This window comes from Panthera pardus, unplaced genomic scaffold, assembly GCF_024362965.1.
Source record: "Panthera pardus isolate Hobbes unplaced genomic scaffold, ASM2436296v1 HiC_scaffold_3, whole genome shotgun sequence".
Lineage (NCBI taxonomy): Eukaryota > Metazoa > Chordata > Mammalia > Carnivora > Felidae > Panthera > Panthera pardus.
This window is the reverse complement of record NW_026526876.1, coordinates 34534574-34558485: the sequence shown is the minus strand read 5'-3', so window position 1 is coordinate 34558485 and position 23912 is coordinate 34534574. Positions and strand designations below refer to the sequence as shown.

Below are 23912 nucleotides of genomic sequence, written 5' to 3'. Positions count from 1 at the left end.
GTCTTATTTGAATTATTGGGAAAGCCTCATGAAAATCTAGGGGGAAACCTGTCAATTATTTTTAAAATTTTTCTTTTTTTTAATAATTAAAAAAATGTTTATTTAGTTTTGAGAGAGAGAAAGAGAGAGACAGAGCGTGAGCTGGAGAGGGTCAGAGAGAGATGGAGACACAGAATCCGAAGCAGACTCCAGGGTCTGAGCTGTCAGCACAGAGCCTGACGCGGGGCTTGAACCCGTGAGCCGCAAGATCATGACCTGAGCTGAAGCCAGATACCTGACTGAGCCACCCAGGTGTCCCTAAAATTTTCATATATTCAAAGCTGTTAGGGGCGCCTGGATGGCTCAGTCGGTTAAGCGTCCGACTTCAGCTCAGGTCATGATCTCGTGGTTTGTGAGTTCGAGCCCCATGTTGGGCTCTGCGCTGACAGCTCAGAGCCTAGAGCCTGCTTCGGATTCTGTGTCTTCCTCTCTCTGCCCCTTCCCCGCTCATGCTCTGTGTCTCTCTGTCTCTCAAAAAAATAAATCAAATGTAAAAACAAATAATAATAAAAAAAGCTGTTAGATGTTCATACATGTGTACCACAGACATGAACGTTTTAAAGATAAGACAATACCACCCATGGTAACTTGCTAAAGGAAGAAGGTTTATTGAATACAAAGAACTGACATTTTCTGTAGGACAATCAAGTCATCATATTTGTATGTGACATTCTTCCAGATGAGTGGGGAGATAGCACTATTGATTGCCCAGACGGTGCTCATATTTCAGTAACAGAAAGAAAACAGGACAGGCATTCTTCTTAGGCTTGCTCATTTTTCCAGACACAATGCTCTCTCTTCTTAGAGAGTATTTGCCAAATTCTCTCTCTTGTGTCTCGAATCAATTGCTTTGAGATTTCTCTTCCAGGGAGTGCAGCCTGGTGGTAAGTATTTTGCTTCGTTGGTCTACCTCCTCAAGAACTTTCTTAACCACTATGGCTTTGGCCAGATCTAAAAATTAAAATTTAAAAGGAGATTTTAGAGAGTTGATAAAAGATTAATAAGATCACGATAGCTAAAATGTGGAGGCAGCCCAAGTGTCCACCAATGGATGAATAAATAGATACATAAAATACGGTATATCCATACAATGGAATGTTATTCAGCCTTCAAAAGGAAGGAAATTCTGACACATGCTACAACATAGATGAATCTTGAAGATACTATGCTAAGTGAAAGAAGTCAATCACAAAAAGACAAATATTGTATGATTTCCCTTGTATGAGGGACCTAGGGTAGTCAAATGTATAGAGAAGGAAAGTAGCAGGCTGGTTGCCTGGGGCTGGGAGGAGGGGGTAATGGGAGGCTATTGTTCAATAGTTGTAGAACAGGATGAAAAGAGTTCTACAGATGGATGGTGTTGATGGTTGTACCACAACATAAATGTACTTAGTGCCACTGCACTGTATCCTTTAAATCATTAAGATGGTAATGTTTATGTTCTGTATATTTTACCACAATGAAAAAACTGAAAGAAAAGATGAATAAGAAATTATATCAGTTAAAGGACTAATAGACTTTTGAATAGCATGGACTATGTAGGAAGCACAAATAGATAAACTTTTGGTGAATTTTTATTTCTTGGCTCGCTAAAAACATGGTGACATATTCCACTGTTTAAAATTAGCACATATCACTAAAGTTAGACACCCAGCACACCCTGATATCTACTATAAATCTTTATCATATCTGTTCTCATTAAGCCTAATACAAAAACAACCAAGCTGGACATTGCAAGTGAAATACGACAGCATAAAAACACAATTCCATTTTGGGGTGCCTGGTGGCTCAATCGGCTGAGCATCTGACTCTTGATTCTGGCTTGGGTTGTGGTCTCACGGTTGGTGAGTTTGAGCCCTGCATGGGGCTCTGTGCTGGCAGTGCAAAGCCTGCTTGAGATTCTTGGTTTCCCTGTCTCTGTCCCTCCCCTCCCAATAAATAAACAAACTTTAAAAAAAAAAACACACACACACACACAGAATTTCATTTTAATTACCTCTGACTTGATTTCCCATGTTTCCAGATCCATAATCTTTAGACTTGTAACCTCCAGACTTGCAAGCCCTGTGAACACATATCGTTGGAAACATCACCAAAGAGTGATTCAGAGGGAACCCCTTTAATTCTAGATTCACTCTTGCATTTTCTTTAGCTATTTGGTGAGAACAGTTGCCGTGGGTTACACAGTTGGGACGACTCTGCCTTAGTATCTAGAGGTGATATTTTTGTCATACCTTTAATACAGGCTTGTCATCTATTGGTTTTGTCAGATGTTGCTAATTTGTATGTTGGCAGGCCCGTATTCTGTTTAATCTTTAGCATTTGTGACAATAAATACAGTCATGTCAGTTTACATTCACTTTCCAGGGATCTAAGTTTCAAGTGGACTTCAGTACAGGACATCATCCCTATAAATTTGTTTTACCCACCCATCATCTCCACCGATGAGGAGGCAGTAGGTCTCAATTTCCTTTTCCAGGTGGACCTTGATGTCGAGCAGCTGCTCGTACTCCAGTTTCTGGCCCTCCGTCTCGGTTCGGACCTGGTGCAGCTGTTCTTCCAGGGCCCCGATCTGAGCCTGGATCTGGGCGAGCTGCGTGCAGTAGTTCCCTTCGGTCTCGGTCAGGGAGCACTCCAGGGACTGTTTCTATCAGGGAACAAGAAAGAACCTGAGGCAGATACAGATAGGCAGAAATTTGCTCTGATAGATGATTTTCTTCTCTTGTGAACTTTGTCTACAATTGTGTTCAATTTCACACTGACACATGGTTAAGACTGTGAAATTCTTAAAAAGGAGCACATGTCTCTGGTTGAATAAACTGGAGACATGAATGTGGCTGTTTTGGCCGTTCTATGTAAAATCCTATTCTTTTCTTATGTTCTAAGTTAGTTACATAAATGTGTATGTGGATATGTTTCCACAAGGGTTAGGGGCCTTAAAACCAATAGGTGCATATTTTAAAAACAAAATTTTTTTTTAACATTTATTTATTTTTGAAAGAGAGAGAGCATGAGCAGGGGAGCAGGGGCAGGGAGAGAGGGAGACACAGAATCTGAAACAGGCTCCAGGCTCCGAGCTGTCAGCACAAGAAACACGCCTGGAATCCAGGAGCAACAAGCAAGGAGATCATGACCTGAGCCTAAGTCAGAACTTAACTCAGCTTAAGGAACTGATCCACTCAGGCGCCCCCAACTGGCGCATATTTACAAGGATACCCCAGGAGACGGTGGGAATTCGTCCTTTGCCTACCGTGGCCAGGAGAGACTGAAGTTCAATTTCCAGTGTTTGGAGATTGCGTTTCATTTCAGTCAGTTCATTCCGGGCTGAGGTGGTGGCGCCGACGTCCTCGGAGATCTGCTGTTGCAGCGAAGCGCTCTGAAAAGGTATAAACGAGGGAGCAAATCTTAGTTTTGTGACTGTCACTAAGATGCGGAGGGATTGTTCTCTGGGCAAGACTCACCTTCTCGTTGAACCAGGCCTCCGCGTCCCTGCGGTTCTGCTCGGCCAGGTCTTCGTACTCGGCCCGCATGTTGTTCAGCAGGACCGTGAGGTCCACGCCGGGCGCCGCGTTCATCTCCACGTTCACGTTCCCGCCCGCCGCGCACTGCAGGGCCTGCATTTCCTGGAGGCCAAAAAGTGTGCTGCTCAGGTATGCAGGGATCTCACAGACAGTCCAGAGGCATAGCTTTGGAAGGATGCTTAGAGTACATTTGGCTGTACATCCCCACCCCCCGCCCCCCGCCCCCAGCTAAGCAACGACCCTTCTCTACTTTTTATATTCCCGTCTCACGAAGCAGCCTGTTTCCTTATGGGAGAATTTTTTAAATTGTTCCAGAGCTCTTCCATATGGTGAACCAAAGTCCTGCTTTTATAACTCCGTTGGTTTTAGTTCTGTTGCACAGAAAGTCTTAATTCCTTAAGATCTTTAAAATGAATTATCTGTCATCTCTTATTCTATTCATTTACAACTGAAATGTCTCCACATTGGTAGACTGGTCTTCCTTCCACTTAGAGAGCAGCTTCCATGTGTTCTTGACTCAGCTATATCCTGAACACAGCATGGACAGGGTTGAGGGGCTGAGTCTGAATAATTCTGAACAATTGAAATAATTATAAGTATTTATGTTTATTTATATTTATAAATGTTTGTCTATTTATAATTAATAGGGGTGCCTGGGTGGCTCAGTCGGTTAAGTATCTGACTTTGGCTCAGGTCATGATCTCAGGTCTGTGAGTTCGGGCCCCTCATCGGGCTCTGTGCTGACAGCTTGGAGCCTAGAGCCTGCTTCGGATTCTGTGTCTCCCCCTCTCTCTCTGCCCTTCCTATACCTGTGCACGCTCTCTCTCTCTCTCTCTTAAAAATAAATAAACATTAAAAAAAAAAGATGCATGTGGGTTTGTCTGTGAGTGAAGCATTAAAAAAGTCAATTGTATTTAATTTATCAAAAATGTATTCAGTAACAACCATGGGCTATACCCACAGTTGAACCCATATATCCATATAAATGTTGTTTTTTAAGTAGTTATTTTTATAAGACAGCCTCATGACTAATCAAGTAGCATTTTTAGCTTGATCTCCTGTGTTAAGTAGTAGGCTCGACTGTAGAAGCCTTTTGGCTGTTTAAAAATATCAAATTCACTTTCAAAGAATAAAGATTTTTTTTTCCCCAGAAAACAGTGGTTCTGAAAGCAATCCCAAAGCTGTGTCTTAGGAACAGTGGCTGTATGATCTGATTTCGAAGTAGCTTCCAACAATGACCACTTTGAGGTATACTCTTCATTTGGAAGAAAAATTTTTGATATAACAATTTATTTTCAGTCTCACTATTTTTATAGATACACCTATTAAGAACATACATCAAGGGGTGCCTGGGTGGCTCAGTCAGTTAAGCAGCCGACTTCAGCTCAGGTCATGATCTCACAGTTAGTGAGTTTGAGCCCCGTGTCAGGCTCTGTGCTGACAGCTCATTCCTCTTTCTCTGCTCCTTCCCCGCTTGCACTCGTGTCTCTCTATCTCTCTAAAAAATAAATAAACACTAAAAAAAATTTTTTTTTAAAAGAATATACATCAATATTAAATGTATATATTTACTGCATGTATAAAGTAAATGCTTATGTGTTTTGAATCTTTCACTATTACATCGAAATTTAGATCTAGTTTTCTTAGGATATGCTTATAGTGTATTTATGTAATTAGATGTAATCTCTTAACTGTATCATTTTAACTTAGCTATAATTACCTAGCCAAACACTACTCTTGTAACCCTGATTGATCTGGAAAACAGGATTCTTCCCCCCTCCCCACCCCTCCATGGGAAACTTGATGAGAGAGCAAGCAAGGGTGAATCTAGACAAATATGAGGCCATTCCTCAAGACAACTCAGGCCTCATGCTTGTCTGACAATGGGTCTTTAGTACCAATTTCTTATTTAAGAAGTCAAGCGCATTATTTTCTGTCAGATGGAAGGTATCTGCAGAGGGATAGCAAAATGTGCGCAGACAGCTCTTACCTCTTTATGGTTCTTTTTCAGGTAAGTCATCTCCTCACTGAGAGTTTCATACTGAATCTCCAGATCTGTTCTGCACAAGGTGATTTCATCCAGAACTCTGCGTAGCCCATTGACATCACTCTCTACACTCTGATGAAGAGCCAGCTCATTTTCATACCTTAGAGAATATTAATGATTTTCCAGGATGTCATATGGTGGGAGAAATAGTCACCAATCAGTGATCAAACACTAGAAGTCTGGACTTTTGAAGTGGGAGGTTTGGCCACAGAGACATTTTCAAAGTATATTGTATATATAAGAGCTATTATTTTCTTTAATTTGAGGCATTTCTTTGGCAGAAAAGAAACTAGGGGATGGGATGCTGCTTTTATAGCAGTTCATACTTTATATTTCATAGCCAAATATAAAGAAGTAATAACATTCTGTTTATTTTTTATATTCTGCTTAAATCCAAGTGTTCTACCAGTATTAGAATAAGAGTTGGTAATATTTAATGGAGGGATCAAAAAATAAATTAAATTTAATGTTTTGCATCAATCACCATGTATCCTTTTCACTCTCTGAGCCTACTTACTTGAGTCTGAAATCATCCGCTGTCAGCCTGGCATTATCAATCTGCAGAACAACATTAGCATTGCTGGTGGTGGAAGCAATGATCTGGAAAAGGGGGATTTGACTTTTAAAAGGCAATTTATTACAGCCAATAAGATACAAGTATTTTTTTTTAGAGTAGGGAATGGAAATAATAAAAATTAATATAGTTACTAGTCAGTGACATTTTTATCATGAGTTTCACCAACTGAATCTACTCAATGCTTATTTCCAATGCTAAATTGAAATTTCCTTAAGAAATTACACATAGGGACGATAAGTGTTTTCAGTATTCAGTGAAGAAAGGAAAAGAACGTTTAGAAATAAACATGATTGTGAAGTGTAATTTCTTACCTGATTTTTAAGATCGTCGACTATTGGGAAGTATCTACTATAGTCGTGATCAAGACCACGGCAGGAACCAGGCCCAAATTTCTCATACCAGCCCTTGATCTTCTGCTCCAGGTCGGCGTTGGCCTCCTCCAGGGCGCGCACATTCTCCAGGTAGGAGGCCAGCCGGTCGTTGAGGTTCTGCATGGTCACCTTCTCGTTGCCCGACAGGAGGCCGCCCTCATTCAGCGTAAAGCCAGCACAGAGATTGCTTCCCGCTGTGTTGCCTCCTGATGAACTGCCCCCAAAGGCACAGGAGAAACTGCTTCCAATTCCGGGCATGCTGCAAGCATTTCCAACTCCAAAGCCGGCTCCCCCGCCAGAGAGCCTGAGGGACCCTGCGGTAGGACGGGAGCAGGCCCTCCTGGACCCGCTGGAAAGTCGCAGAGACATGGTGTCAGGACAAGCGCGTTGCACAGCTGTCTCAGAGGAAGTCAGAATGGAGTGCCTCGTCTCCTCAACTCTTCTGTTTGCCTTTTTATAGACAATTCCCAAGTGTGCTCTGGATGAAATTCTGCCTACATAGAGTAAAACATGGCTTGCCAGCCTCAGCAAGTTAGCATAATTGGATGATTTTTCCTAATTAGTAACTAACTTAGCTGGGCTCCTTTCTGTAGGAGGGCAGTTGCCCTCAGGTTGGTGGTTATCTGAGAAATTGGTCTGGGTGGAGTAATGTCAGTTTCCTTATTACATCTTTAAATGGTGAGTGAGTCACTCTTCACTTCCATCCTTAGAAGATAAAACTCGTCCGTCCATCACACAGTAAAAATCTGGCGTCATGGTTTTGGGCTATTATGCTAATAGATATTGATGCTTCTGAGACCTTTCCTACTTTTATTTTCACAGTTCTTTCCACGTAAGTAGAGCACAGACTCGTGTTATTCCCCTCAAATGGTCCTTCCATTATTAGTTTTCCCTCCCTCTTGGCACTGTTTCTAATGGGAACCTCCATTTTGGCTGATGTGCGTCATCTCCTGTTGACACTTATGTTGGGGGATAGTTGTCTTCTCTTATCCATTTTGGCAATTAGGAACACACCCCTAATTGCTCTTATGTGTTGCGGGAGTTTGGAAGGACATTAACGTATTTCCTGACCCTGCAAAAATCTAAAGCAAACCTAGAAGGAAATGTTTCGTCTGTTTTTATTTCACTGTGGTTTAGCTTAGGTGAAAGTCATCAGTAGACTAATTATTTACTGGGTGTGGATTCCCATATATTTATTGAAAACCCTGAATATTTTGGAAAATTTTGAAACATCTGGAAATTGACTTGTGGGCACAATTTCTATGAATATTTATTATGTGAGGCTGTTACAGATTCATTCATTCGTTTATTTAATAAATATGTAGTAAACATCTGTTATGTGCCAGTCACTGTTTTGGGCACTTTGGATAAGTAGAATCATACATTATTTGTCTTTTGGTGATGGGCTTATTCCCTTTAGCATAATGTCCTCAAGTTTCAACCATATTGTAGCATGTGTCAGAATTTCTTTTCTTTTTAAGGCTGAATAATATTCCATTGCATGTATATACTATATTTTGTTTATCCATTCATCAGTTGATGGACATTAGAGTTGCGTTTACCTTTTGGCTATTGTGATTAAAGCTATTATCAACATGGGTATACAATATCTGTTCAGGTCCCTGCTTTTATTTCCCATGGGAATTCTACTTCTCGAAAGTAGAATTACTAGATCTTATGGTAATTCTATTTTTAATTTTTTGAGGAAATGCCATACTGCTTTCCATAGTAGCTGCATTATTTCACATTCCCATCCATAGTGCACAAGGGTTCCAATTTCTGCACATCATCGCCAACATTTGTTATTTTCTTTTTTTTCTTTTCTTTATTGTGGCCATCCTAATGCACATCAGGTGGTGTCTTCTTGTGGTTTTGATTTGCATTTCCTTAATGATTAGTGATGTTGAGCATCTTTTCATGTGCTTGTTGGCCATTTGAATATCTTCTCTGGAGGAATGTCTATTCAAGTTCTTTGCCCATTTTTAGAGTCATATTGTTTTTTTGTTGTTGAGTTGTAGGAGTGTGCTATATATTCTGGATATTAATCCATTATCATTTCATTGTTAAACAGGTTGAATTTATCACTCTTTATTTTTGGATTGTGATTCTATTACCTTATTTAAGAAATGATTAATTCTCCAAGCTCATACAAATATTTTATTTTGTTTTCTAAACATTGAATCATTTTGCCTTTCACATTTAAGGCTTTGGTAGTTTGGAATAATTTTTTAGTATTCTTTTTTTTTGAATCTTTGATACAGAATCAAATTTCATTTTTAAAAATGTGGATCATGGGGGCACCTGGGTGGCTCAGTCGGTAGGGCATTGGATTTGAGTTCAGGTCATGATCTCCCCATAAGTTTGAGACCCACGTCGGGCTCTCTGCTATCTGCTTTGGATCCTCTGTACCGCGCCCTCCCCCCCCCCCCCCCCCCACCGCCCCTCTGCCACTTGTTCTCTCCCTCTCTCTCTTTCTCTCAAAAATAAGTAAATATTAAAAAAAATGTGGATAATGATACTTTGAGCATATTTACTGAATGGTGCCATCCTTTCCCTGTAGTGCCATATTGTCAATAAAGAAAGTGTTCACTGCCTCCTCTGTCCTTAAGAAAATCTTCATATAGGTGAGGATTCATTTGGTACCAGTTTTCTATCTGTGCCAGAACCATATCATTTTTGTCACAATTGCTCCATAATATAACATGATATTTGGTAAGGCAAGAACTCCACCAACTCCTTGCCATCAAGTCAATTTTTATTTCTCCATTCCTCTTTTTTTTTCATTCTTTTTAAAAATATAATTTATTGTTGGGGCGCCTGGGTGGCTCAGTCGTTTGAGCTTCCGACTTCGGCTCAGGTCATGATCTCACGGTCTGAGTTTGAGCCCCGCATCGGGCTCTGTGCTGACAGCTCAGAGCCTGGAGCCTGCTTCAGATTCTGTGTCTCCCTCTCTCTCTGACCCTTCCCTGTTCATGCTCTGTCTCTCTCTGTCTCAAAAATAAATAAACATTAAAAAATAAATTTAAAATATAATTTATTGTCAAATTGGTTTCCATACAACACCCAGTGCTCATCCCAATTCCTCTTATATAAATTTTAAAATCAGCTTTTTAAATACAATAAGATCTTAAGATGTGCCTTAAATCTTTAAAACTATTTGAGAAAATTTGACATCCCTATGATATTGTGTATATCCAGAAAATTGAATATCCTTTCCATTCACTGAGGTCTTCCTCAATTTCCATTAGTAAAAAGTTATTTTTCCATATGTGCTTTCATATCATTTTTTAGAACAACTTCCAGATATTTATCTAATATTGTTGTTGAGGATATCTTTTATTTTTATTTTTAAAATGTTTATTTATTTATTTTGAGAGACAGCATGGGAAGGGCAGGGAGGAGAGGGAGAGAAAGAATCCCAAGCAGACTCTGCACTGTCAGCACAGAGCCCAGTGTGGGACTTGAACTCATGAACCTTGAGATCATGACCTGAGCTGAAATTAAGAGCTGAACATTCAACTAACTGAGCCCCAAAGACATCTTTTAGAAATCACATTTTCTAGATAAATTTTACTATGTAAAGAAATGCAATTGATATTTGCCTAGTGATTTTGATCAACTTTGTACATTCTATTCTTTTCGCCCCAGTTTTTATTTATTTTTTCCAGCTTTATTGAGATATAATTGACAAAGAAAATTGTAATATATTTAAACTGTACAATGTCATGATTTGATACATGGATACACCGTGAAATGATTCTCACAGTCAAGTTAATTACCATATCCACTGCTTCACAAGTTACCTTTGTGTGTGTGAGAGGGAAAACTCCTAAGATCTACTCTCAGCAAATTTCAAGTATGCAATACAATATAATTAACTGTAGTCACCATGCTACATGTTAAGTCCTCAGAACTTATTCATCTTCTAACTGGAAGTTTGGGCCCTTATACCAACCTATCCCATATTCCCCTCTCTCAAGGCCCCGGCAACCACCATTTTGTTCTGCATGAAAACGTTCTTGATGTAAACAAATGTAGCAGTGTGTAATGATATCCAGTAAAATATCAAAGTCCCTCCTGGTTTTTGTCCTCCCTACTCTCCCAGTGTACCCTTCCAGCTGTTTGCACCCTCCAACTGGTTTTCTATTCATTTGCACACGTGCATAGTATGTAAATACACAAGTGCCACACATGAATCATCTGTGTTATATGCACTGTTCTCTAACTTGCTTTGTTCACTGTACATAATATGCCTTAGAGCATGAGTAGGTGCCTAATGTGGTAGAAACTGTCGGTTGACTCCCAAATTTTTAACTGGGCAATGTCTGCCCACAATAAAGACTGCTTTTTCAGGCATTCTCTGCAGCTAATTGTGACAACGTGATTAAGCTAGCCAATGTGATACAAGCAGGAGTATATGTGGCATGTTCTGGAAACTTTAAGAAGAAACTGAGGGGCGCCTGGGTAGCTCAGTCGGTTAAGCGTTCAACTTCTGCTCAGGTCATGATCTCATGGTCCGTGGGTTTGACACCCACATCGGGCTCTGTGCTGACACCTCAGAGTCTGGATCCTATTTCAGATTCTGTGTCTCCCTCTATCTCTGCCCCTCCCCCGTTTGCACTCTGTCTGTCTCTCTCTCTCAAAAATAAATAAACATTAAAAAAATTAAGAGGAAGCTGACACAAGTCTTTGTCCCATCTTCTCGTTTTCCTTCATCCTGCTGGCATGGGTGTGATGGCTGGATCTGATGGTTGGTGCTTCCCCTTGGACCATGAGCCAAGGCCACATTCTGGCTCTGGTAAAGTGGAAAGCTGAAAACAACCTGGGTTTCTGTTGGTGTTCTGGTGCAGAGCTGTCATCATAGCCCTGAATGCTCTACTTCTGCAGTTTTATGCGTGAAAGAAAGAAACTTCTAATTGTATAAAGTCCTGTTATTCTCGTACTGTTACTCGGAGCCAAACCTAATTTTAAGTAATTTATTCAACCACTCTCTTACTAAGGGACCTTCAGATTGTTTCCAGCTTATTGCTATTATTGATAATGCTGAACATGTTCACATTTTTCTTTAGGATGGATTCCTTAAGATTTTTTTTTTTTTGCCAGTTCTTAATCAGATTTATTGAGGTTTCATATATCCATAATACAATTAGCCTTTTATAGCCTACAGTTCTATAGATTTTGCCAAAAACATGGTCATGTAGCCACTACCATAACCAAGATATAGAACAGTCCCCTGACCCCCCCACCCCCAATTCCTCTGTATCCCTTTGTACTCCGTTTCTGCCCACAGCCCCAGCTCCAGGCAAACACTGATCGCTTTTCTAGGTCTGTAGTTTTGCCCCACCATGTGATATACATGGAATTAGACAGTGAATTCTTTGAGTCTGACTTTTTCAGTTGGCATAATGCAGTTGACATGCATTCATGCTGTTGAGTGTATTTATTAAACATTTGTTAATTTTTATTGGACTGTTTTCCACTTTTTTTGGCGTACTGCAGTTTGTTTATCCACTCACTAGTTGTTTCCAGTTTTTGATAAATATGAATAAAGCCACTATAAATATTCACATACAGGTTTTTATGTGAATGTAAGTTTGATTTTATTTAATATGAAGGAGTGGGATTGCTGGGCCATATATATAGATGGATGTTTAATATTATAAGAAACTGATGGGGCGCCTGGCTAGCTCAATCCGTTAAGCTTCTGACTCTTGATCTCAGCTCAGGTCATGATCTCGTGCTTGGGGAGATCGAGCACCATGTCAGTCTCTGCACTGACAGTGCGGAGCCTGCTTGGGATTCTCTCTTTCCCACCTCCCCCCTCACCAAAATAAAAAATAAAACTTAAAAAAGTTGTTGTACCATTTTGCATTTTCATCAACAATGAATAAGAGTCCTAGTTGCTCCTTATCCTTTCCATCCCTTGCTATTGCCAGTTTTAAAAATATGTTTTATGTATTGTAATAGATGTGTGGTGGTATCTCATTGTGGCCTAAATTTTCATTTCCTTAATGACTCATAATGTTGAACATCTTTTCATGTGCTCACTTCCCATCCATATCTCTTCTTAAAACGTTTTTGTTTTACATTTATTTAGTTTTGAGAGACAGAGATAGAGTGGGAGTGGGGGAGGGGAAGTGGGAAGGAGACAGAGAGTCCGAAGCAGGCTCCAGGCTCTGAGCAAGCATCAGCACAGAGCCCGATGTGGCTGGCACTCGAACCCACGAGCTGTGAGATCATGACCTGAGCCGAAGTCGGACGCTCAACCGACTGAGCCACCCAGGCACCCCCATATCTCTTCTTTGGTGAGACATCAGTTCAATTCTTTTGCCCATTTATGTATTGGATTATTTTGCATCCTTACTATTGAGTTATGAGGATTCTTTATGTATAAGAATCTGGATACAAGTACTTTATCAGATAAGTGATTTGCAGGCATTTTCTCATAATCCATGTTTTTAAATTTTTTTTAAGTTTTCTTTACTTAAGTAATCTCTACATCCGATATGGGGCTCACATTCACGACCCCAAGATCAAGAGTTGCACACTCCTCCGACTGAGCCAGACAGGCACCCCTTGTCTTTCCATTTTCTTAAATAGTACACATTTTTCACATTGATGAAGTCCAAATGAACATATATATATATATATGTATTTTTTTTCAAATTATGCTTTGGGTGTCATATGTAGTGAATTTATGTCTAAACCAAAGTTATGAAGATTTTTCTCCTATGGTTTCTTCTAAAATTAAAAAAAAAAGTTATTTTGAAATAATTATAGGTTTACAGAAAAGCGCAAAAAATGTGCAAAGAAATGTTCAGGGAGGTCCTGGGCAGCCTTCACCCAGGCCCCCAGTGCTAACACCTTATATGACTGTAGTACTTTTAAAACCAGGAAATTGACATTCATATAATCCATAGCATTTATTCAGATTCTTCCAGTTGTACACACATTTATTTGTGTGTGTGCATGCATGTGCACGCATGTGCAGCTCTATGCAATTTTATCACATGTGCAGCTTCATGAAATCACCACTGCAATCAAGATACCTAATTGTACCATGTTCACAAGACCCTTGCATGCTAACCCCTTTATAGTCACACCTACCCCCCTCCCTCCCAATCTCTAACCCCTGGCAACCATGAATCTGTTCTCCATCTCTATAATTATTTTATGTCACAAATGTGCTATAAACGCAATAATGCAAAATGTGTTCTTATGGATTTGTCTATTGCTTCTTTCTATTCTATTAGTTTTTCTTCATGTGTTTTGAAGTTTTCTTGTTTAATATATTTAGGATTGCTTTTTCTGATAGTAATACAACCACTCATGATTTATTAAAAGTAAATTAAAATTTATTTTTTAAAATTAAGATATATAATTCATATATACCATTGTATTAAGTTTCAGATATATGACATAATGGTTCCATGTATGTATATATTACAAAATGATCACCAGAGAGTAAGTCAAGAACATCCATCACCCCACATATTCACAAATTTGAAAACAATTTTTTGGATTAATGTTTATATGATGTATCTTTTTCCATCCTTTCACTTTCAGTCTACCCGTATTTGTTATATTTGAAGTGAATCTTTTGTAGACAGTATATATGTGAGTTGCTCTGTAGAGAAACTCGTGCACACGTCATAGGTACCATGTACAGAATGTTTATAGTAGTATTGTTCATACTAGTCCCCAACTGGAAACAATTCAACAGAAGATAGCACAAGTTGCGCCAAATATTTTAAAAGTTTTGCCAAGCGGGTGGTTGTGTAATGGCGTCTCATGTGGTTTCCGCTTCCATTTCTGTGATTGCTGGTGAGGTTGAACACTTTTCATACATTTACTGGCCATTTAGGATTTCTCCTGGCACACTGAAGATATCATTCTACTCTCTTTTGGATTCCAACTGTTGAGAAGTTGGCATTCATTCTTGCTGCCACTCATTTGAAGGTAATCATTTCCCCCCACTTGCCTGACTTTAAAGATATTCTATTTGCAAGACGAACAATGACGATTTCATCAGAGACGTGACCATAGCTTGTCAGCTAAGAGTGGCGGCCCTGGAATTGTAGCCCTGGGTGCAGATCACACCACTGGGTGAATTTGAACACATGGTTTAAACTCTTTAAATCCCAGTTTCCTTATTGGTAAGATTGTGGCTTTGTTTTGATCTTGTCTTTAGCTTTACTTTGATCTGATCCATGTGCATTTCATTTTATTTCGATGTGTAGGACTTTTAATCTGTGAACTGGTGTCTTTCATCAGTTCTGGAGAAACTTCAGCTCCTACCTCTTCAACTGTTGTCCTACCCCAGTTGTCTCTGTTTTATCCTTCAGGAAGCCAGAAAAGGTTTACTTTCTCTATTCTGACTTTAAACCAATTGCTAGAGGTAGATCTAGGGCCTGAAGCTTATCCAATTTTTGGTCTCCGATGGTAGTGCTGCAGAGGTACTATAGGAATTAAAAGGCAAACCTATATTTGAATGAAGTGTTACTTCCGTTAAGGAAAATTTGCTGTTCCCTCCAGGGTAAAGGAACCCAGTAGTATCCTGATAAGCATGTGGTTAGTTTTCTTTCTTAAAAAATGGTACCATCTCAAGGACTCCATTTTTATGTCTGCTGATGACAGGTCAGTAGCTTGACCAGCCTGAGAGAGAGGGATGTCACGCACATGTACTGAAGTACAGCCTGCATAATGGCCACTTTGACAGTGGGCTTATTGTGCAAGCTCATTGTGAAGAGGGAGCCTGGCTGACCTCCATGAATCAGCTTGTCCACGTAGTTATGGAGCTCTTTCTCTGGGGTGGATGTTCTGTAGAGGGCGTTAAAATGAGTCACAAAGAGCCATATGTCTTGTGCTCACTCCCAGAGGAATGCAATTTTCATAACTTATGGACCTGTCATATGCGAACATTTCTTATAGGAATTGTGCAAAAATAACATTTATAAAAATTCTAGTGTATAAGGAGCATAAAGCAGTACTGAAAATAACAAATATGTTGCATTACCCATTATATTCCTGACAGGAGGAGATGTTTGTCTTTAGCAGGCATTGGTGAAAATGAATTCTCTACAGTTTTACACATCTGATGAGTTAAAAGATTTTCCATAGACTAGCTTCTGGCTCCATGCACTTCATACCTTGTATCTTCTTCTGTTATCTACATATTTCTGGTGCTATGTGCTATAAGATACGTTCATATTACAACTTGCAGCCCTGTGCCTTTATGAAATGACACTACATGGGCATGGTGGGCAGTGGGAATAGTCCTAGAAGCCTCCCATGGAAATGATGAGAACCTCATTAATATATTCCACGATGTTCAATTCAACTGTCTTTGGCTTAAGTTGACTTTATGTCCATATGCTTACGATAAGTCAGTTCATGTCTGCTAATATGCCTGGCTAATTGCATCCTTTACTTTCCCTCAAATGTTACATTTATATAATAAATTGTATGGTCACCCATCTTAGACATGCTAGGTCACCCCCAGACATGAGGGAAAGTGATTCTGGAGAAATTGGAGTAGAGATAGCAGACTTAACCAATGGTGCTAAAATTATCTTAGTTTTGCACAAATTTTACAAAAATGGCTATACAGATATAATTCTAGGGCCCTTCCTGTGCTAATGAGGGACCCTGAGGCTTATGCATCATTACTGTCATGGTAAATTCACCTGTCAATATCCCTGCCCTCAGCCTGGTCCACCATCCTACTTGGTTCTTCCAAGTCCTGAATCTTTCCTGGATTCTATGGGGTCAGTTAGTTCCTTGAACATGTTTTTTTGTTGTTGTTGTTGTTGTTGTTGAGGCTTCTTCCACCATTCTGAAACAATAGGCTTTCTCCACTGTGGTAGGAGCAGACAGATGAAGGTGCTGCAAAATGGAAAAACAGCTATCCAGATTCAGATTCAACAAACTAACATTAACTGATCGCCCATGCAGGCTAGCCATTAAAAGGTGAGCAAATCCCAGTGATCAATGGGGACACTCTTCTTCCCATCCATGGAAACCCAAGGACATCTACTCAGTCACATAGCGGATCAGGGACAGATTTGGGACCAGAGATTAGGGTTAGTGCTCTTTCCAACTTATCTTGTCATGAACTGAAGTAAATGTGACTGTGTGAGGCACTTTATTTTACCAGAGAATCCTTAGATCTGTCACATTAGGATCAACCATAGAAATTCAAAAGCACCAGACTCATCAGAAAAAATTGCAACAGAAAACATTTTTAATGAATGGCAAAAAAAAAAAGTCCCCTGTGATAGAAACAAAACATTGAGATGGAGCAAGATTTCTCCTACTTCTCAGAAAGATTACATGGAAAGAACATGAGAAAAAGAAGAGTAGAGAAGGAAACCAAATTCTAGCCCTTGCATTTTTTAAGAACAGAAATAAATTATTTCCTTGGGTTATTTAGTCAATGGGATTCTGCAGAGGCAGGCTTTTTTTTTTTTTTTTTCTTCATAACTTGTTTTCTCACTTTGGTGCTTTAGAAGGTACTCTTTGCTCCATTGTAATGTTGCTTATTTTGGAGGATTTTTCTTCAACTGAGTGGACCCTCAGGGAAAGGACATTGCCAAGTTGATCTAGTTCCTCGACCACTGTTTTGACGACAATTTCTTCTTTTGAGTCTAAAATAAAATAAATGCAAATCTAGTACTCATTCTTAACGGGTTGAAAGATACTTAGTCATTCATGGTAGGCTTTTAAAAGTAGTATTTGTTGGGCACCTGGGTGGCTCAGTTTGTTAAGCGTCCAACTTCGGTTCAGGCAATGATCTCATGGTTCGTGGGTTTGGGCCCCCCCCATGGGGCTCTGTGCTGACAACTCAGAGCCTGGAGCCTTCTTTGGATTCTGTGTCTCCCTCCCTCTCTGCCCCTCCCCTGCTTGCACTCCATCTCCCTCTCTCTCTCTGTCAAATACAAACATTAAAAAATTCAAAAATAAAAATAGTGTTTGTAAGTTTGCAGTAAATTGAGATATAATACTGTGTTTGAAGCCTATGCGAGGCCCAGAACTGCCTTATACTTGCCACTGTTTTTAGAACAATGAGTGTTTAAGAGTGTGAACAACCTAAGTGTCAGGCAGGTACTGGCCTGGAGCAAGTAATGTCTTCTTTTTAATACCAACCTGCCCTATTTTTTGTGGTTTAAAATAAAGTAGCTCTTCCACCAAAGCATTGAAACTGGGAAAATAATAGGTCCTAGGTAAGAAAAATGGAGATTGAGTCCCCATTTCAGTAAGTTTATAATTTGACCACATCTCTTCTACAAGAATATAAAATACAAACATTAAGAACTTCCATAACGACCCCTGATTCCTTCATTGGCTACATGTAACCTTAGAAACAATTTTTTATATTTTTTATTAAAATTTTGTTTAATGTTTATTTATTTTTGAGGGACAGAGCATGAGCAGGGGAGGGGCAGAGAGAAAGGAAGACCTAGAATCTGAAGCAGGCTCCAGGCTCTGAACTGTCAGCACAGAGCCTGACGCAGGGCTCGAACTCAGGAGCTGCAAGATTGTGACCTAAGCCAAGTCGGAGGCTTAACCAACTGAGCCACCAAGGCACCCCAATCTTAGAAACAATTTGATTTAGTGTACAAATAAGTGACTTATTAAAACTGCTGCTTTCGAAAAGATTTATACCAAGTAAAAAAAAAAAAACAACCTTCTGTACCTTTGACTTGATTTTCGGAATGTATTGGCCCACGTCCTTTTGATTTGTAACATGTGGACTTGCTTTTTCTGTGAAGAGAAGAGTAAATTGTTGCTTTTTTTTTTTTCACAAGGAAGCTCATAAATACCTATGAATTGGGAATAAAAGTTTTGGTGTTCTAGTTTCCACAAAATTAAATTCCTCTTATGCCTAAGAGACATATAAGTAAGCCTCTCATGACCTCAATGTACTGAAGGAGGAAATTAAATAAATGTTTACGATAAGAAATTCCCTTGTGACCAGCTATTTTCTCTTTTGTCTCCCTATCCGGGGACTACAAGTTTTCACTCTGACTTTTCAGTCAATCACCTGGCCAATGAACATGTTTGGGGTGTCACAATGCAGAAGGCGCTGGGCTAGCTGCTATAGAAAATGTAGAGTGATGACACAGTTTACACCATTGAAAATAAAGTACATGCATGTAAGAAGTTGTCTGGAAAACAGCATGAAAGATGTAGTAAAAGAAGTGAATAATGAACGGTGTAATGAGCCCTTAGTTTGAAGGAGGGAGCATCACTGTTGAGTTCCTATGAGAATAAATTGTAGAGGACTGACACTGGCCTTGGAAGATGCATGAGATAGAACTGACTCCCGGTGTGACCACAGGCAAGCATTTGGTAATAGCCACTGATTACCAAGTCCCCTTCTGTGTGCAAGCCACTCTCATGAGCACTTCACCTACATAGTGAAGTGCTATGGTCAAGAGTAAAGAGTGTGGTTTTGGTGTTCTCACAATCTTACCAATAAGGAAACTGGGATTTAAAGAGTTTAAGCTATGTGTTCAAATTCACCCAGTGGTGTGAGGTGTGCCCAGGGCTACGATTCCAGGGCTATTGCTCTTGGCTAACAAGCTATGATCACTTCTCCAATGAAGTCGTCATTGTTCCTCTTTCAAATGAAAACGTAACAACCCACCTAAGACAGGGTGCACGTGTGGTAACTGGTGAAGTAACAATAAAATAGAGTGTGTTGTTATGGGACATGTGCTCCCCCAGTAAATCATAGAAGGCAATTTTCCACTTGGAGTATAGGAATTGTTTAACCTTCGGTATTTAGATGTCCTGTTATTATAGATACACACCCTTGGGGTGCCTGGGTGGCTCAGTCGGTTAAGTGGCCAACTTCAGCTCAGGTCATGATCTCACGGTCCGTGAGTTTGAGCCCCGCGTCAGGCTCTGGGCTGATGGCTCAGAGCCTGGAGCCTGCTTCCGATTCTGTGTCTCCCTCTCTCTCTGCCCCTCCCCCGTTCATGCTCTGTCTCTGTCTCAAAAATAAATAAACGTTAAAAAAAATTAAAAAAAAAATATAGATACACACCCTTTATGTACTTAGATATTTGATTTGGCTTACACATGGCTGCTTGTTTTCATTTCACTTGGATGCAGTAATAAATTCCCAAGACCACAGTGGGTATGATCCTTAGAGTAGGAAATTCTAGAATATGATACTGGCACACATGTGATACCGAGCAAACCCAATGGACGTGAGATTAATTTTTTTTCACAAGTTAGTATTTACCTTTCTTCTCCATCTAGTAATTTGCAATACGTTTCTATTTCTTTTTCTAAAAATATTTTGATATCTAGAAGCTGTTGGTACTCCAGCTTCTGGCCTTCTGTTTCTGTGCGAATCTGTTGCAACTCTTCCTCCATTGCCCCAATCTGGTCCTGGATCTGCTGGAGCTGGAGGCAGTAATTACCTTCAGCTTCAGCCAGGGAGCATTCATACGAATGTTTCTGGAAGAAGAATAAAGCCAGGCTTGCATGGACAGTAGATAAACAGTGCATTCATATTTAAAACATTCTCAAGGTGGAAAGAAGCATTTATATGAGGTCTAAATCCTTTCAGTTGAAAATCTGCATTAGCCAGGGGTTTTTTGTTTGTTTGTTTGTTTTTCAAACAAACATTTTCTCTCCATTGAGAAAGTTTAATTTTTAAACTTTGGGATTGGTGAGTCAGAAGTCTATGGGGGGCGCCTGGGTGGCTCAGTTGGTTAAGCGTCTGACTCTGCATTTTGGCTCAGGTCATGATCTCGTGGTTTGTGAGATCGAGCCCCACATTGGGCTCTGTGCTGACAGTGTGGAGCCTGCTCAGGATTCTCTGTCTCTCCATCTCACTCTGCCCCTCCCCTGCTTGTGCACATGCGCTCTCTCTCAAAATAAATAAATAAACTTAAAAAAGGAGTAATGTTTTATGGACAACATTCTTATTATTTACTACATTTACCACATTTTATACTTTTGGTTATATGTAATTAGTTATATATAGTTAGTTAGATGTGTGTTTGTTCATACATATACACACGCTCATTCAAATCAATGGTGACTCCTACGAACCATGGCCACGAGGGACTGAAGTTCTATTTCCAAGGTTTGCAGATTGCGTTTCAGCTCCATCAGCTCATTTCTGGCTGTGGTGGCTGCTCCTGAATCATCAGAAATCTGTTGTTGCAGTGAGGCACTCTGTAGCATAATCATCAGAAGGGTTAGTGAGCGGCTCGATGGTCTACTGACCAAGCCCTTGGTCTGTGATTGGCCACAGATGTACCTTTTCATTAAACCAGGCCTCCGTGTCTTTGCGGTTCTGCTCAGACAAGTCCTCATACTCGGCCCTCATGTTGTTCAACAGGACAGTTAGGTCCACGCCTGGCGCTGCGTTCACCTCCACGTTCACATCCCCCCCAGCCGCGTACTGTAGGACATTCATTTCCTGGAAAAAGGATCAGTCTTAACACTCAAGGAAGAATTTTGATTGATAGTCCAACTCTGCTCTGAAGTGGACAGAGGACTGAAATCAGGTCACATCTGAAGCTACCCTGCAGGGTCCCTTACCTCCTCGTGATTTTTTTTAAGGTATGCCAATTCCTCACTGAGCGTTTCAAACTGTATCTCGAGGTCGGTTGTACAAAGGGTCAGCTCATCCATAACCCTGTGAAGACCATTGATGTCGGCCTCTACACTCTGGTGTAGAGCAAGTTCATTTTCATACCTGAAAGGTTATTAAAGCGCTTGAGAATTGTAACCGTAGGCAGGTGCAAAGCATAACTGTTTCCAACATGTTGTATAATGAAGGATAGGATGTTCTATGCATGCTCCTGAGGCTTATTGCATAGGCAAATTGGAATCCCTACTGATTTATAATGAATATTTTGGAAGAGTTCTTTATTCAGAGTTTTTATCATCCAATGTGCTTAATCATTGAATTAAAATGTTTAAAATTTATGATCGCTCTTTTTATAAGGGTGCATTTAATTTCTTCAGGGATTTAGTCTGATGTCATAAAAACATGTTGGCTTTTAAAGCAAAAGGTCTGTTTTTTACTCCAATAGTCGTATTTACCTTTATTACAATTAATTACGTTATTTCACCTACTTCAGCCTGAAGTCATCAGCAGTCAGTCTGGCATTGTCATTTTGCAGAATAATGCTGGCATTGCAGGTGGCCATGGAAATTACCTGAATAGGGTAGATTGTGCAAAATGCTAAGTGCTGAAAGTCGAGGGAGAGTCCAGAATTTAAATGTGATTCTTAATCTTCTCAACCCATCAAGTATCTATTTTAGTATCATTTTTTCCACATTAAAGGAATCTGGCTTTATCTTCAGATAATGAATGTCCAGAGCTTAAGAGCCAAAGTGTAAGCTTTTACAATCACAGATACTTTTATTTCTCTTGATCAAAAAATATGAGCCAAATATAAGATCAATAAAGCAATTATATCCATTTTGAAACTATTTGTCTATGATTTTTTTTAATACTACAATTTTTTTTTTCCACTTACTGCTTTAAGCACTGGGAATGGAGAGTGAGCAAATTCTACATCATGCAAAAATTTTAAGCACATTTTATATATATATATATATATATATTTTTTTTTTTTTTTAGTGTATATACACCTAGAGTCTCATAAAAGTATGCAAATCTATATTTCTTACCTGTCTCTTAAGATCTTCAATGACTGAGAAATATCTCGTGTGGTCATGATCTAGACCCCGGCAAGAACCGGGCCCGTATTTCTCGTACCAGGCCTTGATTTTCTGCTCCAGGTCTACGTTTGCCTCCTCGAGGGCTCGGACGTGGTCCAGGTAGCATGCCAGGCGGTCGTTGAGGTTTTGCATGGTCATCTTTTCATTCCCGGAAAGGAGGCCATGCTCATTTCCAAGAAAACCAGCAGAGAAGCCCCCACCACCATTACAGAAACCTCCACCGGAAGAAGTGCTCCCAAGAGTAAAAGAAACGCTGCTCCCGGCTCCAGACCCACGGCATGCGTTCCCAGCCCCGAAACCTGGACCTCCACCAGACAGCCTCCCTGGGCCGGTTCGTGAGCAGACTCGCTTGGAGCCACCAGAAAGTTGAAAAGACATGGCAATAATATAGCGGAGCGACCCTTTCTCAGCGAGGAGCGAAGCAAAAGTACACCATCCATAGCCGGGATCTCCATTGGCCTTTTATAGGAGTCTGTAGGTCATTTCAGTCTTGACTGTTTCAAGCTGTAATAAAATATTACTTGCTCCCTAATTGTTGTTTTTCATAATTGGGTGATTTTTAATAGGGTCCAGTCTGTAGGTAGAAAAGTGCCCCCAGGATATCTTGGTCTATGAAAAAGGTACCAGGTCGAGTAATACTAAATCATAGTTTCAAAGGTCAAAATTAAATATGAGTACCCATATCTCTTTTTTTTTGACTTCTGGAAGAGCGTCTAGTGTTTTTTTTCCCCCCTAGACAATAAAGAATTAATAATTCACACGAGAAATGTCTACGGCTTTTGTCCTGAGAATGTTTATGGAGTATTTCTATTATTCATGCTTTACTGGACATTTCCTTTCTTATTAATAGGAGGTACTCGCAGTATACAGTGATCTGTTGATAGTCGGGTTTTTTTAATTGATTTTTTAAGTTGAAAACTGAAATAATAGAAATCCTGCCATACTTTTTGAGCCTCCGACTTTGGTTCAGGTCATGATCTCACGGTCTGTGGGTTCGAGCTCCGTGTCTGGCTCTGTGCTGACAGCTCAGAGCCTGGAGCCTGCTTCAGATTCTGTATCTCCCTCTCTCTCTGACCCTCCCCCGTTCATGCTCTGTCTCTCTTGTCTCAAAAATAAACATTAAAAAAAAAAAAGAATTATTTTGAGAACTGAACTTCCTATTGATGAATACAGAGTAAAATATTTGAAGGAGAGGTGTGTTTTCATCCCTACCTAGAAAACCAATGATTATCGTACTCGAGATGGAAAATTAGTTGTCATAGGTAAGGAGCCTCTTCATTCTCTTCCTTTGACACCCATGGGAAGTTATCCCATATGGTTGTGCTTCATTTCCCCGCAAGGCAAATGAAAATACTAACACTGAATGTTGAGCAGTTCTGATAATTAATGACTATAAAGCAGTCTGAAGGGCACAAACATTTTGTAGATGTTAATTATTTAAATTATTATAATAAAACGAACATGTCAGACAGGGTCAGGTGTCTATAACTTATAATGCTACAAATTGGCTACTGATTATGGGTTTAGATCGTTTAGAAACAGTAATTTTTTCTGAATGAGATTTTTTTTAATGTTTATTTTTGAGAGAGAGAGAGAGCATGCATACGAGCGTGAGTGGGGGGAGGGGCAGAGAGAAAGGG

At 39.9% G+C, this 23912-nt stretch overlaps 2 protein-coding genes across 2 annotated transcripts; both read right to left on the bottom strand.

The window, feature by feature from the left end:
- Positions 1 to 623: 623 nt before the first annotated feature.
- KRT25 (keratin 25) lies at positions 624 to 6996 on the bottom strand. The gene is made up of 8 exons (XM_019416099.2): positions 6496 to 6996; positions 6125 to 6207; positions 5551 to 5707; positions 3501 to 3662; positions 3290 to 3415; positions 2469 to 2686; positions 2036 to 2103; positions 624 to 990 (listed from the first exon to the last, which is right to left on the bottom strand). The coding sequence occupies exons 1-8, from the start codon at positions 6922 to 6924 to the stop codon at positions 881 to 883; spliced, it is 1353 nt and encodes a 450-aa protein (XP_019271644.2). The 5' UTR covers positions 6925 to 6996; the 3' UTR covers positions 624 to 880.
- Positions 6997 to 16816: 9820 nt separating this feature from the next.
- On the bottom strand, positions 16817 to 22716 carry KRT26 (keratin 26). The gene is made up of 8 exons (XM_019416098.2): positions 22222 to 22716; positions 21661 to 21743; positions 21121 to 21277; positions 20837 to 20998; positions 20626 to 20751; positions 19808 to 20025; positions 18251 to 18318; positions 16817 to 17201 (listed from the first exon to the last, which is right to left on the bottom strand). Exons 1-8 carry the CDS (start codon positions 22648 to 22650, stop codon positions 17047 to 17049), a joined length of 1398 nt encoding a protein of 465 aa, XP_019271643.2. The 5' UTR covers positions 22651 to 22716; the 3' UTR covers positions 16817 to 17046.
- Between the last annotated feature and the right edge of the window lie 1196 nt (positions 22717 to 23912).